The sequence below is a fragment of the Schistocerca serialis genome, chromosome 7 (genome assembly GCF_023864345.2).
Source record: "Schistocerca serialis cubense isolate TAMUIC-IGC-003099 chromosome 7, iqSchSeri2.2, whole genome shotgun sequence".
In the NCBI taxonomy this organism is placed as follows: domain Eukaryota; kingdom Metazoa; phylum Arthropoda; class Insecta; order Orthoptera; family Acrididae; genus Schistocerca; species Schistocerca serialis.
The window spans coordinates 265093314-265112565 of NC_064644.1; the positions used below are offsets into that span (position 1 = coordinate 265093314).

Genomic DNA, 19252 nt, shown 5'->3' on the forward strand with positions numbered 1-19252 from the left:
ACGAAGATGATGTGCTACAGATGCGAAATTTAACCGACAGGAACAAGATGGTGTGATATGCAATTGATTAGCTTTTCTGAGCATTTACACAAGGTTGGCGCCGGTGGCGACACCTACAACATGCTGACATGAGGAAAGTTTCCAACCGGTTTCTCATACACAAACAGCAGTTGACTGGCATTGCCTGGTGAAATGTTGTTGTGATGCCTCGTGTAAGGAGGAGAAATGCGTACCATCACGTTTCCGACTTTGATAAAGGTCGGATTGTAGCCTATCGCGACTGCGGTTTATCGTATCGCGACATTGCTGCTCGCGTTGGTCAAGATCCAATGACTGTTAGCAGAATATGGAATCGGTGGGTTCAGGAGGGTAATAAGGAATGCCTTGCTGGATCCCAACGGCCTCCTATCACTAGCAGTTGAGATGACAGGCATCTTATCCGCATGGCTGTAACGGATCGTGCAGCCACGTCTCGATCCCTGAGTCAACAGATGGCGACGTTTGCAAGACGACAACCATCTGCACGAACAGTTCGACAACATTTGTAGCAGCATGGACTATCGGCTCGGAGACCATGGCTGCGGTTACCCTTGAAGCTGCATCACAGACAAGAGCACTTGCGATGGTGTACTCAATGATGAACCTGGGTGCACGAATGGCAAAACGTCATTTTTTCGCATGAATCCAGGTTCTGTTTACAGCATCATGATGGTCGCATCCGTGCTTGGTGACATCGCCGTGAACGCACATTGGAAGCGTGTATTCGTCATTGCCATACTAGCGTGATGGTATGGGGTGCCATTGGTTACATGTCTCGGTCACCTCTTGTTCGTATGGCACTTTGAACAGTGGACATTACATTTCAGATGTGTTACGACCCGTGGCTCTACCCTTCATTCGATCCCTGCGAAACCCTACATTTCAGCAGTAGAATGCACGACCGCAAGTTGCAGGTCCTGTACGGGCCTCTCTGGATACAGAAAATGTTCGACTGCTGCCCTGGCCAGCACATTCTCCAGATCTCTCACCAATTGAAAACGTCTGGTCAATGGTGGCCGAGCAAATGGCTTATCACAATATGCCAGTCACTACTCTTGATGAACTGTAGTATCGTGTTGAAGCTGCATGGGCAGCTATACCTGCACACGCCATCCAAGCTCTGTTTGACTCAATGGCCAGGCGTATCAAGGCCGTTATTACGGCCAGAGGTTGCTGTTCTGGGTACTAATTTCTCAGGATCTGTGCACCCAAATTGCATGAAAATGTAATCACATATCAGTTCTAGTATAATATATTTGTCCAACGAATACCCGTTTATCATCTGCATTTCGTCTTGGTGCAGCAATTTTAATGGCCAGTAGTGTATGAGCTGTGTAGGGGAAGGCTGGAGATAATAGTGAACCATTATAACTCAGGCTGGGGTCTTGGAACTAGGGGCTCATATGCTCCTTCCAGTATGGCAACAGGTTCACATGGAACACTTGGTAACTAGTAATGTGACTGGCTGAAGACTGCAATATTGATGTGTTTGGTATTGGCAGCAACACTCTCTTGAGACTGATGAGGCTTAGAATATTACCCAGCAGAATTTCAGATGCAATTCGTTCATCTGAAACGGTAGAATAATTTTAAAAAATCATTCTATTTGACTATTTAACTTATTCCAGAGTACGCTATTCTTCATTTATTAGTAGCAGCTTATGTAGTTGATATTCCTGAAAGATCTGAGTGTGAGAACACTCCAAGCTTTGATTCATCCTGTAGTGTCTCAGTGGCAGGAATGGGGAGGTGATATGAGGGAAGAAAGAAATTTCTCAAGTGTTCTTGTGAATAAAAAATACTTTTATTTTTAGACTTTATTTTTTAATGTTGTCACCTCTTAATGTTATGCACTGTATCTAAAATTGTCAACTACAGTCAATTAGTATTAAGTGAAGTTGTTTCTTTATTTGGTTGTAATAGTTAGACAGAGGTTTATATGTTTTACATAATCAGCTGATTTCAGCGTCTGTGGGAATTTTCAAGTGATTAATTTATGTAGATAATTCATAAATATGCATTAAATGTCCAAATTACATACAAATTTTGAGTTGCCCACACATTCTGATATCAGCCATTCATGCTCAGTCACTGAAATACAGATGTTAAAAGGCGGCATTCGTTGTATTCAAAATGTTCCTCAGCCACAATTTTCTTTAAATGTGGGAATAATAGGAGCTAGAAGCTGTTGGATAAGGTGAATAGGGTGGAATGTTAAATAGTTCACACTTCAAATCCCTCAGTTGCCTCCAAGTTAGAGCAGAATTGTGGACACATGGATAGTAATCGCAAATGACAGTATGTTTCTTGCAATCTCTAAGGTTTTCTTAGTGTGATTAGTTAAGGGTGTTCTTTTAGGTGTTTTTCTCATTTGTTGTTTTTATTTCATACATAAAATGGAAACAACTACAATGCAGAAAACCTGGAAACACACCATTAAATATTTTTCTTTTCTAATTTGAGCCTCTAGTAACATATTTCTTCATCCACTTTGTGCTGAAGAATCCCTCTTTGTCTCAAGAAAAAACAACACTGGTCATTCTTCCTGTTGGAGGAAATAGACTGTTATAGAGCAGTTTTCACCTACTGCTTTGATTTCATTTTCCAACATGAAGTGTTAGACTGATGTCTCATAAACAGTAAGAAATGAGCATATGTAATCAGATGAATCCTTATGAAAAATCACACAAATTGCTGAGATTTTTGTTTATATCTCTGCTTTTGATCGTTATTCAATAAAAATTACACACATCTTGCACAAACGTTAATTACATTTATTTTTCATATGAAATCTATTGTACTGATTCTATTTACAAACTACAGTTTCCTATACTCTTAATTGCCAGTTGTCAATACCATATTGTAAACTTATTCATTATTTTTAAATTTCTCCGCCCATTGCTTAATTGTTGTAAATGAAGCAGCAGATCCACATAAACCTTCACCAACTTTGAATGAATTTCCATTGACAATAAACTAACCAAAACAATGAATTCCATGACTGCACAGTATTGTTGTATGTCTGCGTGAAATTTGTACAATCAGTAAGAGGCTATTCCCAGCTCGTAGGCAGATTTTACTGGTAGCCTCTTTTCATTAAAAGGCAACTTCTTATGGAAGAACATTTTCAGAAAGCTGTCATTAAATGTTAACGGCTGTTGTTTTAGTTGCCTGCTAATTCCATTTAAAAATTTCTTTAAAAATGTAATTTAACATAGATCTTTTCTTACCACTGCAATTACAAAAACAACTTCATTAATAAGCAGGGTGGAGCCTTACCCAACCCTAGAAAATCTGTCACCAGTCCCACTGTGTGCCCTTTCCTTTCTTTGACCATTGAACAGACTTACTCTGTCAGTTACTAGGTGGGCCACAGATATGCAAATGTGATGCTTAATGTGAGAACAGAAACAACTCAGTGGTCTGATGATATAATGATCGTGCCAGACTACAGATACAAAAGTCCTAGGATTTTTGTCACCTGTCACTTCTTTTACCTTTCTCTGGCAAGCATTTTTAATGTGAAAAATGCAGAGTTGCAACATAGTTCATAGCCCATGTTAAACTGCAGTTAAGCTAGTAACTGACTTACAAGGAGTAATCTCCAGTGGTGTGATCCACTTTTTGAAACAATCGATACAGTGATATAGGTTAAGGTCCAAGGAGTCACACCCTGCAGCCATTCATCCTGATGGACCCTCATTTGTGAGTAGTCGGTGGAAAAAAGAACTTTGGAATTTTGTGTGATGCTGTATAGTTTTAAAAATGGTGACAATTAAGACTGGTTACATAGCATAATGGTTAAGGTACTGACCTTACTTGCAAAAGGCTTTTTGGTTCGAATCTTGTCAGGTACATTTTTCTTTTCATTTTTTAATCTTTATCTAAAAGACTTTTATCATTATTTATATTCAGTTAGTTGGTTTACATGCAATTTCTTTTATTTGTGTTCTTTTGTCACTTCATTTTAATCAATGTCTGAACTACTTCAGTAGCCCTTTGTTTTCTTTCTGTCATTCCTTTTCCACTTAGTCTTTGTTGACTTAATTAAGCTATCATACTGTTTAAACATTTGAAAATGCCAATCTGTTGGTTACAAGTGATGAAATAACCTATTTATGTGACTGTGCAGTGATATCAAGACTCGTTTTTTATTACAAGCTGTACAAATTTTTGGATGGCAGTTGTCATACAGACAATTAAAACATAAATTATTGTTGCACTATGGGCAAAATACCTGGATGGTGATTTAAATGAAGCAGGGTTTATAACCAAAACTGAAATTCAAGCAAAATGAGAAATAGAAATAATAAATGCAATAACATGGACGAAAATATGAGATGACAAAATGGAAGGAATTAAGTTGAAGTTAGAACAAGGATTCCAAATGGGAGCAAATGATGTATTTCATATGATGACTAATATTTGAGAAATGTGTACAAAAAAATTACATCTGAACCAATTAATTGAATAAAAGTAATGATCAAAGTCATTTCAACGAAGATTTAAAAATAAAAAAGAATATGATTTACTTGAAGAGGTTCGAAACGACAACCTTTTGCATATGAGGTCAGTACCTTAGCTATTACTCTGTGCAACCAGTCTGTAAATTGCTAACATTTTTAAATCTATAGAGCATTGCACGAAATTCTAAAACTTTTTCCATCTATTACTCGCAAACAAGGGCCCACCAAGGTGACTGGCTGCAGGGTGTGATTCTGTAGACCTGAACCTACATCACTGTAGAAATGATTTCAAAAAGTCAATCACACAGCTGAGTACCTCTCCTTGTTAGTATGTATGAAGGCAAGGACATACCACCTCCATGCCCAGTAAAGCACTGTGCTGTTCAGGCCAACGTTGGGGTTGACGACAGATTTTCTACAGTTTGAGTAAGACTCCACCTTCCATATTAACAATATCCAAGTTGTTTTTATAATTGTGGAGCTAAAGAAATATTGTATGCCAAATTAAAAATTTTAATATTTTGAATTTTCTTAATGAGCGTTGTAATTTTATTGTTTCGTAAACTGATGATGCATGTAAGCAGTGTAATTGTACTGGATTTTCATTCGTTTCTTCCTGATCGTGCTTGATGGATCTGCCTTCCATCATAATTTACAGCCTTTGGTGTAGAAGTGTATATGAACCGATGATGTTGGGTGAGATGAAGATTGATGGCAAGAATAAAGAAGTATCTGCTCTAATTCAGAGTGCCTTGGTGGACTATTATACAAAACAGATGAAATAGTTCAGAACTTCCAGGCCACCACTCTCCATTACCAACCACAAGGGAGAAATGCTAATGTAATTCTTCAGGCTTTCCCGGCAATGCATTGTCATGTTGAACAATCAGCTTACTGCCGGTTATGTACATCTTTCTTGCACAATATTTCAACTGCGTGACTTGCAGTCTTCTGCAGGTGCTGTCTGATACTGATTCCAGTGTGGAACAAGTCCGACATTTATGCCTATGTTGTGCCAGATGCTCTGTCAGCAGTCTGTGCCGCGTCAGACACTCTGTTCGTGGTACATTCTGACCAGTAGCGATGACTGTATTGCTTTCTTTTAGCCACAGCAGTATGATGTCATAGTCATGCTACATATTTTATCTTCAAATTGCCATCATTGAAGCCCTCCTGTGATCTAAGACATTTTGTTGCCATGGCATGCTGTGTCAGGCATTCTGTCAGAGGTCTTTGCCCACCAGTAGCGGCTGCAGTGTTATTTTCAGGCTGCTGGTGTTCAGATTGCCACTTGAGGCTCAATAGAATGTGCATTGTTTGTTACTTATTCAGGCACATATTGACCTCAATGTATTTCCTATATGGTGGCCAGTTTTACGAGCAAACGGGAGGGGTTACAATGGGCAGCCCCCTCTCACTGGTGGTGGCCAATTTCTTTATGGAGAAATTTGAAGAGGAGGCACTTACATCAGCCCCAGATCAGCCGAAATGCTTTTCTAGGTACGTGGATGACACCTTTGTTTTATGGACCAATGGGGGGAAAGCTCAAAGTTTTCTTTTGCCACGTAAACTCATGCCACCCTAACATTAGCTTCACAATGGAACTGGAGAAGGATGGACTAACCCATTCTTAGACGTACTAGTTAAGAGGAAGGCAGATGGTACCTTCAGTCACAGTGTGTACCGCAAACCCACTGACATCAACTTGTATCTGCAAGCCAGCAGCTGCCACCATCCAGCACAGAAAAATGGTGTAGTCAGAACTCTGATTCACTGGGCGCAAACTCTGTCAGATCCTGACAATTTGGTGATGGAGATAGACCACCTACAATCTTTGTTCTATAAAAATGGATACTCTTTTTGAGATGTTCAGATCAGAAAGAGCCATGCCCTGTTTCTCTGCCAGAGGTTCCTCGAGAAGTACAAGAAGAAACAAAAAAGGTTGCATATTTGCCTTATGTCAGGATGATATCTGCCAAAATCAGCAGAATTCTCCTCAAACATAACATCAAGAGTGCATTCCATCCACCCCCCAATCCCCCTGCGGGTCCGGGGTAAGAATAGGCCCGAGGTATTCCTGCCTGTCGTAAGAGGCGACTAAAAGGAGTTTCAACCATTTCGGCCTTCTATGTGATGGTCCCCCTTGGGGTTTGACCTCCATTTTTCAAAATTCTACAGAAGTACGAGCCTTTTGGGGAAGGACACCTTACATGGTGTACCGCTGGTCCTAAGTGCACTAAGACCTTGGCACTCAGCATTGCACCGGCGTTGTAACCATACCCACTATTCCTCAAATTGGGCCTAAACGCCTGATGGGTTGTCCAAGTTACGCCCATAGTGCATCTCCATCTGCACCAGCGATCATGATGGACTTTCCATGGCACCAGAAATCCAGCACGGTAGCCAGCCCGTTGTGGTGGGGTCGTCATGTACCCTCTAGGTTGTAGCCCCCTGACAACACAGGGATCGTACTGCCGATACCTGAGCTGCACCCTCCCCACGTTGGCCAAGGAGTAGATGCCCGTCTCCTTGGGGCATCAGGACTCCCGGCAATGGTCATCCTGCCAGGTGGCCCTTGCTGCGGCTGGGTGGCGCCCGTGGGGAGAGCCCCTGGTCGGAGTGGGTGGTATCGGGGCGGACGTTTCGCAGATGAAACGTCAACATGTATCATGTCGCTCTGCGGCCGAGTCTTTCAAAAGAAAAGGTACCGTTTCTAGTTCTGGTTCTCCTGCCCTTTCCCCCTTGGCCACTCCATGGGAGGAGGGACAGGCCCGCCGGCTTGGGGCGAAGTACTTCCCCCGCTATTTGGTCTGTTCTCGAACCGATGGGGGGACGTTCGGCACCTCCAAGCCCATGTTCTTTGTTCAGCACATTGAGGACATCTTCGGGGAAATCGAGGCTCTCAGCAAGATGCGATCAGGGTCCGTTCTTATCAAGACCACCTCTGCCACACAGTCGGCGGCACTCCAGGCGTGCGACCGCCTAGGGGACATCCCAGTATCCATTGTCCCACATCTGGCACTAAATAGGACGCAGGGGGTTATTTTTCATCGTGACCTCCTGCTACAATCTGATGAGGAGCTCAGGGCCAACCTGGAGCGCCGCGGCGTGCATTTCGTCCGGCGAGTCCAGCGCGGCCCCAAAGACCGTCGCATCGACACCGGGGCCTTTATCCTCGCCTTCAAGGGGGACGTTCTCCCGGAGAAGGTAAAGGTGATGTGCTACCGGTGCGACGTGCGACCTTACGTCCCACCTCCTATGCGCTGTTTTAGGTGTTTGCGCTTTGGGCACATGTCATCCCGGTGTGAGGCTGAGCCCCTTTGTGGCGATTGTGGACGTCCTCTTCGTGAGGAACATACTTGCACCCCACCACCTCGGTGCATTAATTGTCCTGGCGTCCACTCGCCTAGATCCTCAGACTGCCCCGCCTATCAGAAGGAGAAAAAGATACAAGAAATCAAAACTTTGGACCGGCTCTCTTATTCTGAGGCCAGGAAGAAGTATGACCGCCTTCATCCCGTGTCACTGACCACTTCGTTTACCTCAGTTGTGTCCACTCCTTCCGCGGTATCCTCACCCCTATCCTGTCCCCCCCTCCACCTCCTGTGCCCATCAGGGGGCTCTGCCTCTGCCTCCCAAATCCCTCCCTTCCAAATCCTCCTCCCCCGTGGCCCCCACCCCCTCTGCCCCAGGGGCCACCCTTCCTCCTCCTCCTCCCCCCACGCCACCTGAGAAGCGATCCTCTTCTCAGGCGTCCATCGGGGAAACGTTCCGGACCCCAGCTTCCGAGGTCCGGCGTTCCAAAACGGACCCCGCGTGTGAGGACCTTCTTCGGGTCCAGACCACCATCCCTGTGCCTCCTCGGCCTTCCAAGAAGGCCTCCAAGAAGAAGTCTCTATCCCCCTCTCCACCCCGGCGCGTTTCGTCTGACGCTTCATCCGTGAGTCGCTGCTCCCGGCCGTCCTCAGTTTCGCCGGGACGCTCTGCTGCCAGGCGCTCCGCCGGCCTTTTGTCGGCAAATGATGCGGCCCCTCCTACACAATCAGGGACAGCGGCCGCAGCTGGCAACGAGTCGATGGAACCGGATCCGCCTCCCGTCGGTTGTAGCGTTGTTCCCTCGCAACCTGGCCCTCCGCGGCCATCGAGGTGACCAGCTCTTCCCCGTCTCGTTCCCCCAACTTTTTGACTAGCAATGGCGTTGTTTCATTGGAACATAGGAGGTATTCGATCTAATCGGGAGGAATTACAACTGCTCCTCCGCCTGCACTGTCCGCTCGTCCTTGGTCTCCAGGAAACCAAGTTGCGCCCGACTGACCGTATTGCCTTTTCCCACTATACCTCGGAGCGGTATGACCTCACCCCTGTGGACGGTATCCCAGCTCATGGTGGGGTCATGTTGCTCGTTCGGGACGATGTCTATTACCATCCCATCCCATTGACCACCCCACTCCAAGCAATAGCTATCCGCATTACTCTTTCTGCTTTTACTTTTTCAGTTTGTACCATCTACACTCCACCGTCATCTGCTGTTAGTCGGGCTGACATGATGCACCTGATCGCTCAGCTTCCCCCGCCGTTCTTATTGTTTGGCGACTTCAATGCCCATCATCCCCTTTGGGGCTCTCCTGCATCCTGTCAAAGAGGCTCACTCTTGGCGGATGTCTTCAACCATCTCAATCTTGTCTGCCTCAATACCGGCGCCCCGACTTTCCTCTCGGACTCTACTCATACCTACTCCCACTTGGACCTCTCGATCTGTTCTACCACTCTTGCCCGTCGGTTCGAGTGGTATGTCCTTTCTGACACCTATTCGAGCGACCACTTCCCCTGTGTCGTTCGTCTCCTGCACCACACCCCATCCCCACGTCCTACGAGCTGGAACATACTGAAAGCTGACTGGGGACTTTACTCCTCCCTGGCGACCTTTCCGGACCACGATTTTCCCAGTTGTGACAGTCAGGTCGAATACCTCATGGCTGTTATTATCAATGCTGCCGAACGTTCCATACCTCGTACTACTTCTTCTTCACGTCGCGTTTCCGTCCCCTGGTGGAATGAGGCTTGTAGGGACGCTATCCGTGCTCGACGACGCGCTTTACGCACCTTTCGCCGCCATCCTACGTTGGCGAATTGTATTGAATACAAACGACTCCGAGCGCAATGCCGTAGAGTCATCAAAGACAGCAAAAAAGCTTGTTGGGCCTCTTTCACGAGCTCCTTTACCAGTTTTACTCCCTCTTCCGTCGTTTGGGGGAGCCTGTGCCGGCTGTCGGGCATTAAGGCCCACTCCTCAGTACCTGGCCTGACCTCAGGTAATGAGGTCCTTGTTGATCCTGTGGCTGTCTCCAACGCCTTTGGCCGCTTTTTCGCGGATGTTTCAAGCTCTGCCCATTACCATCCTGCCTTCCTTCCCAGGAAAGAGGCAGACGAGGCTCGGCGACCTTCCTTCCACTCGCTGAATCTGGAAACTTACAATGCCCCCTTTACTATGCGGGAACTCGAACGTGCGCTTGCACTGTCCCGGTCCTCTGCTCCGGGGCCAGATGCCATTCACGTTCAGATGCTGGCACACCTTTCTCCGGCGGGCAAAAGCTTCCTTCTTCGTACCTACAATCGCGTCTGGACCGAAGGTCAAGTCCCCATGCGTTGGCGTGACGCCGTTGTTGTTCCTATACCCAAACCCGGGAAGGATAGACACCTTCCTTCTAGTTACCGCCCCATTTCTCTTACAGGCTGTGTCTGTAAGGTGATGGAGCGCATGGTTAATGCTCGATTAGTCTGGATTCTTGAACCTCGACGACTACTTACTAATGTCCAATGCGGCTTTCGTCGCTGCCGCTCCGCTGTTGACCACCTTGTGACCTTGTCGACATTCATCATGAACAACTTTTTGCGAAGGCGCCAAACGGTAGCCGTGTTCTTCGACTTGGAGAAGGCTTATGATACCTGTTGGAGAGGAGGTATCCTCCGCACTATGCACAAGTGGGGCCTACGCGGTCGTCTGCCCCTTTTTATTGATTCCTTTTTAATGGATCGAAAGTTTAGGGTACGTGTGGGTTCCGTATTGTCCGACGTCTTCCTCCAGGAGAATGGAGTGCCTCAGGGCTCCGTCTTGAGCGTAGCCCTTTTTGCCATCGCGATCAATCCAATTATGGATTGCATTCCATCTAATGTCTCAGGCTCTCTCTTTGTCGATGACTTCGCGATCTACTGCAGTGCCCAGAGAACATGCCTCCTGGAGCGCTGCCTTCAGCGTTGTCTAGACAGCCTCTACTCATGGAGTGTGGCAAATGGCTTCCGGTTCTCTGAAGAGAAGACGGTTTGTATCAACTTTTGGCGATATAAAGCGTTTCTTCCGCCATCCTTACATCTCGGTCCCGTTGTTCTCCCATTCGTGGACACAACTAAGTTTCTAGGGCTCACGTAGGACCGGAAACTGTGTTGGTCTCCACTTGTCTCTTATTTGGCGGCCCGTTGTACACGTTCCCTTAATGTCCTCAGAGCTCTTAGCGGTTCATCTTGGGGAGCGGATCGCACTGTCCTGCTTCGCTTGTATCGGTCCATAGTCCGATCGAAGCTGGATTATGGGAGCTTCGTCTACTCGTCCGCTCGGCCATCCCTCTTACGCCGGCTCAACTCCATTCACCATCGGGGGACACGTCTTGCGACCGGAGCCTTCTACACTAGTCCTGTCGAGAGTCTTTATGCTGAAGCTGCCGAGTTACCATTGACCTACCGGCGCGACATACTGCTGTGTCGGTATGCCTGCCGGCTGTTGTCTATGCCCGAACACCCCTCTTACAAGTCCTTCTTCGCCGATTCTCTCGACTGTCAGTACGGGTTGTATGTGTCTGCCCTGCTGCCCCCCGGAGTCCGCTTCCGTCGCCTGCTTCGACAATTGGATTTTGCCCTCCCTACCTTCTTCAGAGAGGGTGAGAGCCCGACACCACCTTGGCTCCAGGCTCCGGTTCGTATTTATCTCGACCTCAGCTCACTCCCGAAGGAGGGTACTCCGGCTGCAGTGTATTGCTCACGGTTTGTCGAACTTCGTGCTCGACTTGCTGGTCACACCTTTATTTACACCGATGGCTCCAAAACTGACGATGGTGTCGGCTGTGCATTTGTCGTCGGGACCGCCACCTTTAAATACCGGCTCCTTGACCAATGTTCCAGCTTTACGGCCGAGCTTTTTGCTCTCCATCAGGCCATTCAGTATGCCCGCCGCCACCGCCATTCATCGTATGTACTCTGCACTGACTCACTCAGTGCTCTTCAGGGCCTTGGGGCTCCCTATCCGGTCCATCCCTTGATTCAACGGATACAGCAGTCCCTCCATTCTTTCGCTGATAATGGCGGTTCTGTCAGCTTTCTGTGGGTTCCCGGACATGTAGGAGTGCCTGGGAATGAGGCTGCAGATGCTGCAGCCAAGGCTGCAGTCCTCCAGCCTCGGCCAGCCTCCCATTGTGTCCCGTCATCTGACATTTGTGGGGATGTATGTAAGAGGCTTGTGTCCTTGTGGTGGGATGCTTGGTCATCCCTCCAAGGAAACAAGCTCTGGGCAGTAAAACCGCTCCCAACTGCTTGGACAACTTCCTCCCGACCATCTCGGCGCGAGGAGGTCCTTCTGACCAGGTTGCGGATTGGGCATTGCCGGTTTAGCCACCGCTACCTGCTCTCCGGTGACCCAGCCCCGCAGTGCCCTTGTGGTCAGGCATTAACGGTGCGCCATGTTTTATTGTCGTGTCCCCGTTTTAGTCAATTTCGTGTTGTCCTGTCCCTGCCATCTATCTTACCGGATGTTTTAGCTGATGACGCTCGAGCAGCTGCTCGTATTCTGCGTTTTATAACTTTAACTGGCTTGACCAAAGACATTTAACCTTTTTACTTATTTAATCTGCATCTTTGTCAGGTCCTTCTGATGTCCCCCCATCCCCTTGAGTTTTAGCAGATTCCTTGTGCTCGAACACCAGTGACTGGGCGCTAATGACCTCAGCAGTTGAGCGCCCTTAAACCCTACAAAAAAAAAAAAAAATAAAAATATCCACCCCCCAAGATTAAGGCTCTGCTAAGGAGTGTGAAGGATGACCTGGGTCAGGGGAAACTGGGCATTTACCACATACCATGTGAATGTGGTATGGTATACATCGGCCAGATGACTAGGGACATCAGGTACAAAGATCACCAAAGGCTTACCAGAATAAGACAGGCAACCAAGCCAGTGATTGCCAAGCATTGTTTAGAACTCGGTCATTCTATGAACTATAATGATACTAAGACTCTTAACACAAACATTGAGCTATTAGGACAGCATTATCACAGAATCTATTGAGATTAAGGTAATGGAAAATCTCATTAAGTATGACACCAGTTTCCAGCTGAACTCTGCCTGAAATCCAGCATTCAGTTTTTGAAAAGATCTCAGGGACACAAGTATGAAGATGGAGTTGGAGAAAACTGCCCAGTTCATGTAATAAAGGTCGCACGCGGAATGGTGTCACAGACAAAAAACACTATACCTGAGGACATTCTGCCAAGTCTCAAGTGGCAGTTTGAACACCAGCGACCTCAAAATAACACTGCAGCTATTCCTGGCGGGCACGGACCTCAGACAGAACACCTGACATGGCACATCAAGGTAACAGAACGCCTTAGATCACAGATGGACATAAATGATGACAGTCGGAAGATAAAATGCCTAGCACGCCTTGGACGTCATTCGAAATTCATACAACAAGATTGACAAATGATGATAACAACAAAGTGCACGTACAGCAGTCGGAACTGCCATGACTAAAAGAAGGCACTACAGTCACTGCTATTGGGTCGGCACATACCACAGACAGAGCGCCTGATGCAGCGAGCGCTGCAGACAGAGTGCCTGGCACAACATAGTCATAAGTACAGCCTCGTTGCACACTGGAATCAGTATCAGATAGCACCTGAGGCAGACAGCGAGTCACACAGTTAAAAGGAAGACGTGAATAACTGGCAGGAACCTGATTGTTCAACATGACAAGGGAGGAATGCTCATTCCATTGGTTCCCAAGGCATGTGGGGATCAAGGAGTATGAAAGAACTGACAAAGGAGGAAGAGAGGCATGTGAAGTAGTTACCAGCAAAATGTGCTGTACCTCTAACCAGTCGTTTCAGTCTTTTGAAGAAATGGCATGTCAGTGAGGAAAAAAAGCGCGCGCACACACACACACACACACACACACACACACACAGAGAGAGAGAGAGAGAGAGAGAGAGAGAGAGAGAGAGAGAGAGAGAGAGCGCGCCATCTTCTACAACAACAAAAGATCTTAGTACTTAGCGATGCTTACTGTGTATGGGCCACTTGACTGATAAGTGAACATCTCATGAGGAGGAGGAAGCGGTGCAGGGTGGTGGTGGAGGGTATTTTGAAGTCCTATAGGGAGTTAAAGCTCCTTTCTACATTGATTACAGAGTAGTTGACTCAGAGATTTTTTGTTCGTGCTCAGCCATCTGCATTAGTGTTTTATTGCCATATATGAAACAGCTCTTAAAAATACTTTCTATTTTTTGTCCATTTTATGCTAAAGATGCTCAGAAACATTATAATGAACAACCAGCTTATCTATTCAGCTGAAAAGGAAATTGCTTCTAATAATGTCTCAACAAATATTGCTTTAGTTTGTTACTACAGCGAACTGGCAATATCACAATCTTTGACTGCTTGAAAAGTATTTTCTTTTTAAGTGTTATTAATTTTGGGTACATTAATTTTTGGTGTAAGACAAAATATATAAATGTATTACATTAGTTTCCTCAATTATTATAGCGAATGGGGCTTGCCTCTCATGCCCTGTTCAGTTTTACTTTGATGAGTTTATGTAGTTGCAACGGCTATTATACCATTTGACTAGAAGCTGAAATACATGATTAAAAGATTGTGTAGCAAAATTCCTTCAGTCTAATTCAGCCTTAGAGAAAAAAGTTGTTTGAACTATATAATATGTAATGTAAGATAATGAATGTTTGTAGTTAACCTAAAATATTTTTGTGCAGAACCGTTTGATCTCACCAACACTGCCCGTTCTGTGTATGATCGAGACGTATTTGAGAAAGTGAAGCAAGTATTCCAGGATTCTTATGAGAAGCTGAAGAAAACCCGTGATATTGTAAGCATTTTTTGAATGGACAGGGGAAGTCATAGAATAAATGAACTTTTGTTAATGGACTGCTTTTGTTTTTCATGTGTGAAATGGCACAAAGAAATGTTGAACTGGGTTTCAGCATTAATCGTGACTTACATGCTGGTTGTGACAAAAAAAAGAAATATTCCTAACATGATGTGAAAACAACATTGTGAACAGGTAACTAAAATGGACTGTTCACTCACCTAGTCAGATAAATATTACTTATGACTGTGATGAAGATTGGAGCTTTAAGATGAATATATTATGCCTTTTTCTCTTTTTATTTATGTATGTAATTGTTGATTTTAGTTAACATGCATGTCTTCCCTGCAGACATTGTGTATGTGGGAGTAGGTGGTTTTTCTATTATATTATAATGTTACTTGTATGAGTCTTTTCAGAAGGAAAAAATTTTTAATTTTTAACAAAGTATTAGGTATTCCTTTCTTTTTAAAATGTTTTGTGTGAATGTTTTGCTTTGTTAAATCATGAAAACCAGTAGCACTGCAAGAGTTATGAGAACGCAGTGCTATCTCTGGAAAAAAACAGAAAAAAGAAAAATGGAAAAAATACTTGTTATGGAATTCAATTGTATTAAATGTTCAAATGCCATGTTTCAAACATATTGTAGTTAAGAGAAGAGAAATATAAAACATCGAGAAATCTTTTTGATACTTGTGTTAGTACAACTCTTCTAATCTCTAGTGAATGCAAAGTGTGTGGATGCCTAACAAAGAAAAAAAATTATTACAAAAAACTTTACTCTTACATACTACTGATCCACCTAATTTTAAAAACTGTGATGTTGATGCTTGTTTTAGACTTTTGTGGAACACTGTAGAAACAGTATTTTGTGTACAATTGAATTAAGGCTTTTGTTTATATTTAATTTTTATATAGGTAATGTTTAACAAGAACTTTCTAAGTGCATGTTGTGGGACAAGTGTATTTCATATGTTTGAAACAGCGAACTGTTAACATAAGCAATAAATACTGTGGATTCAGTTAATAATGTGCAGAACCATTGTAGGAGGAGTCTCTGTATTATTTTATTTTTTACATTCCTTTTGGTTTTTTTTCCCCATTTCTGTATACTCGAGATTTTAATCATTGCTACATATAAAGTGCTGGACACTGATAACTTTTCTCAGAGTCAAAAGCAATGATTGTTCTTTTTATATGTGTTTAGAATAGTGCTTTAAATCAAAAAGAATATATGAAATAAGTCACGTATCTCAGCAGACTGCAAAAGACTAACTGACATTGTTGTATTTAAATATTTGACGAAGTGTCGAAGATGCCTTTACTTGTTACTAAATACTCATTCACCGTTGGAATATTATTGGTAACTGAGGATTATCAGGCTTGGTTTCTTATTGAATCTTTATTATTATTGTGGTTGTATACTTTCAGTAATTTTATTGTGAGCTCCTGCATCTTGCCTTCCAACTCTGTGCTTTCACTTCTTTTTGGAAGAGATCTCATAAAAAGAACTGATATTTATATTTTTATGAATTATTGCATGAATGTTGCCCAAGAGAAATGTATTTGTAGCTGAATCTGTATGATCAGTGTACTTAATGATGAATGTCTCAGTTTTGTTGAGTGTTGTAACCAAAGTGCTGCTCTTTTTGTGCAGTTGAGCAATTGTATCTGAAAGCAAAAAAAAAGTGAATGTATGTGATTTAAAAGGCATCTAGTGTAAAATAAGCCTAAACAATCTGCCATTCATGGAATTACTGTGAAGGCCTTTAAAAATGACAAATTATGAAGTGTCTTATGACCCAATTAGTGCCAAAGAGTGTTTCTGGACTGCAATGAAGTGGGTATCATTAAAATAGTATTCTTGTACAGGAAGTCAATATTATGAACTGCACTTTTGTTGCCTTCCATATAACTTCTGTTGTTTCTATATGTTTTGTTACTTATTTTATAACTATAAATTTTAAAGACAATACGAAATGAAGGTGAAGTATATGCCTGTTCTGAATTGTACACGTAAATTTCTTAAAATACTGCATCAATCCCAGAGCCAATCACTGTCACATTATTTGGTATTTTGTGCATAGTTGAGCATTTTGGTTCAGGATTACACGTGTTTTGTTTGGCCGAAGTTGGTTTTAGTGCAATCAGTTTCAATTACTAAACATAATTGATGGGTAATGTTGCACTGTCAACAACAGTAACTGAGTTTTGCTGCCTCATTCTAGTCCGCATGACGGGTTGAGCATTTCCCATCATTCTTCTGATGTGTTCAGTGCACTGCTTCAGATTGTGTACATTGCTACAAAGGAAAAAAAATATTAAGGTATTTCATGGTTTTGCCTTAATTTAAGACAAGCCCTTGGCTGTATTAAAGAATTCTTTGAGAGAAAGAGATATATATATATATTATTTTTTCGGGAACACGTGCCTGCATTTAAAAATGTGTGAAATAAAATTGCTTGCCTCAGAGACTTGTTTTATTTGAAGGACAAATTCGAGTGTGTTTGAGGTAGACTTGAAATGAATTAATTTGTTTCTGTAGTAATGGACACATGACAGAAGAACTGCAACTTTAAGTCTACTGTGACAATAGGCTTAAGTTTTATACACATAGGAAAAATATTTGATTGGCTAGTGTTCTCATGTAAAAAATTGTTTTGCAGTGTTAAATATTTCATTAATTTATGTGATTTAGGAATTTTCATCATTTCATAAGAATATGGTGCTTCAAGCAAAGTTATAGTGCTGTGTAAGAAGAAAGCAATTTGACATGGGTCTGTAGAATTTGATATATGTGACACTTATTTGTGCCTTAAGTTTATAGAGTCCATTAAAATAAATAAGGTACAGAACAGGAAAACCGAAGATCTGTGTTCAGTTCAGTATTTGAAAGTCTGAATAAAAAATTCTCACACACACATACACATACATCAGCAAATTATTTAGTTATGTTTTTCTTTGACCCATATCATACGTTTCTGTGTTAAGTAATGTTTTGTGTATTGAACCTAAATAGCTCAGTATTATTCTATTTTCTGGGGTCTCTTGTCATACCATGCCATAACCAGCTCATTCACTTGTGTTCATTTCACTGACATGCAGTGTAACAGAATATCACAGAAACTAATTATCATAAGCTACATATTCTTGCCAGTGAATAAAATACATTTTTAAAATGTAGTTCAATAGGTTTAAATGTACACAAAGTTCCAATATTAAGAATGATAATTCAGATAAAGAGGTTGTCAGGGAAGAACATGTCTTTTGTAAGTTACCGTGCGTAATACAATGAATTTATTAGATGTCATTCCTTTTGCTATGAAGTGTTGAAAATTTAGGCATAGAGAGACTGTTTATACAAAATCTTTGTAATATCTGCTCATTTCTGGTAAACAAACAACTTATGCATGTGGATTCCAGATCACATACTAAATTTGATTATGCTATTCTCTGCATCAGACTATGAACTGTTAAATTTTGATCTAAATGTATGGAGCAGATTTGTCATTTGATTGATATGTGAAAGTATTTTAAAGGAGGAACAGAGACCCAAGTCCACCAAACAGTATTTGATGCAGCATTTATTTTGGAGTGGCTGTACAAAACATTGAAGTTATGTATACAGTACAATACAAAAATAAATTTGTACTTAACGGTAAATATAATTTTATAGCAACTGTCAGACTTCTCAAACTAAAATCTAACACACATTATTTATTTCAAGCTTTTCTTCCTTTCCAGAGTTTGGTGGCACAAACATTGTCTTTTTTCCTGGTGTTTAAAATCCTAGTACTTGAGACTTTCGTTTGACACTAGTGGTTTTCGAAGGTTTTGATTGTTTCACCACATTGGGAGATAAATGAAAATATGCATCTCCACTAGCATCTAGAAAGTCTGTACTATTATTGTAAGGAGGAATCACAGTTCGAGTTCTTACAGAACTGCTTTGCGAGAAACGGTGATGGGTTGTAATCGGGTCGAAATTTTCTGCCTCATCCTCGACAAACTGTGATGCTGGAAGAACACCTGACAAATATGTCTGATCTGCAGTCTGAAGTCTACTTGCAGAAACACTCTCAACAGCTGTAATTTCACTTTCTCCATCAACAGTATTCAGTGATGTGGAATTCATTTGTAGCCACTGCTGAACTTTGTCAACAGCAGAAGGCTCTGTGACGGTAGGTGACCATTCCTGCATATCATCTATTCCCCATGCCTCGAGTATTCCTGGAGCTAAGACATCAGTGTAAGACATCAAATCTGCTTTTGATCTTTGCCATGGTTGTTTTTGTAGGGATGAAGTGTGTTGTCTGTGAAGTGACCTCTTCCTGGCACTCTGTAAGCCTGAAATACATTAATGTCATTTAGTCTACAATACACCAGCACTATTTGCATATTTTTATACAGTAAAAAATGCCCACAGAGCACCATACATTCTACTGAAATATGTTTGGTGATGTCTATGGTTGGTTGTAGTGTATAGTTATATACAGATCCAATTTTACTAAATACCTTGCTGTATGCTTAGAACACAGACAACTTTAAGAAGGCCTTGTAATCGGTCTAATAGATGATGGCATAAAGGGTGAAGAGTAAGTC

General features: G+C 42.9%; 2 protein-coding genes across 4 annotated transcripts in view; one reads left to right on the forward strand and one right to left on the reverse strand.

The window, feature by feature from the left end:
• Nucleotides 1-18073, forward strand: part of LOC126412860 (poly(A) RNA polymerase gld-2 homolog A-like) — a 171770-nt gene extending 153697 nt beyond the window's left edge. For both annotated transcript variants that reach the window (XM_050082725.1, XM_050082726.1), the window contains one exon: nucleotides 14538-18073. In XM_050082725.1, coding sequence (XP_049938682.1) covers nucleotides 14538-14665 — 128 coding nt within the window. In that variant the 3' untranslated portion in view covers nucleotides 14666-18073. The remainder of the gene's footprint in view (nucleotides 1-14537) is intronic.
• A 143-nt stretch (nucleotides 18074-18216) lies between these two features.
• LOC126412859 (uncharacterized) overlaps nucleotides 18217-19252 on the reverse strand; it is a 126951-nt gene continuing 125915 nt past the window's right edge. Inside the window, exon 10 of one of the 2 annotated variants that reach the window (XM_050082723.1) lies at nucleotides 18217-18997. In XM_050082723.1, coding sequence (XP_049938680.1) covers nucleotides 18432-18997 — 566 coding nt within the window. In that variant the 3' untranslated portion in view covers nucleotides 18217-18431. The remainder of the gene's footprint in view (nucleotides 18998-19252) is intronic. The other variant, XM_050082724.1, reaches the window with a different exon arrangement.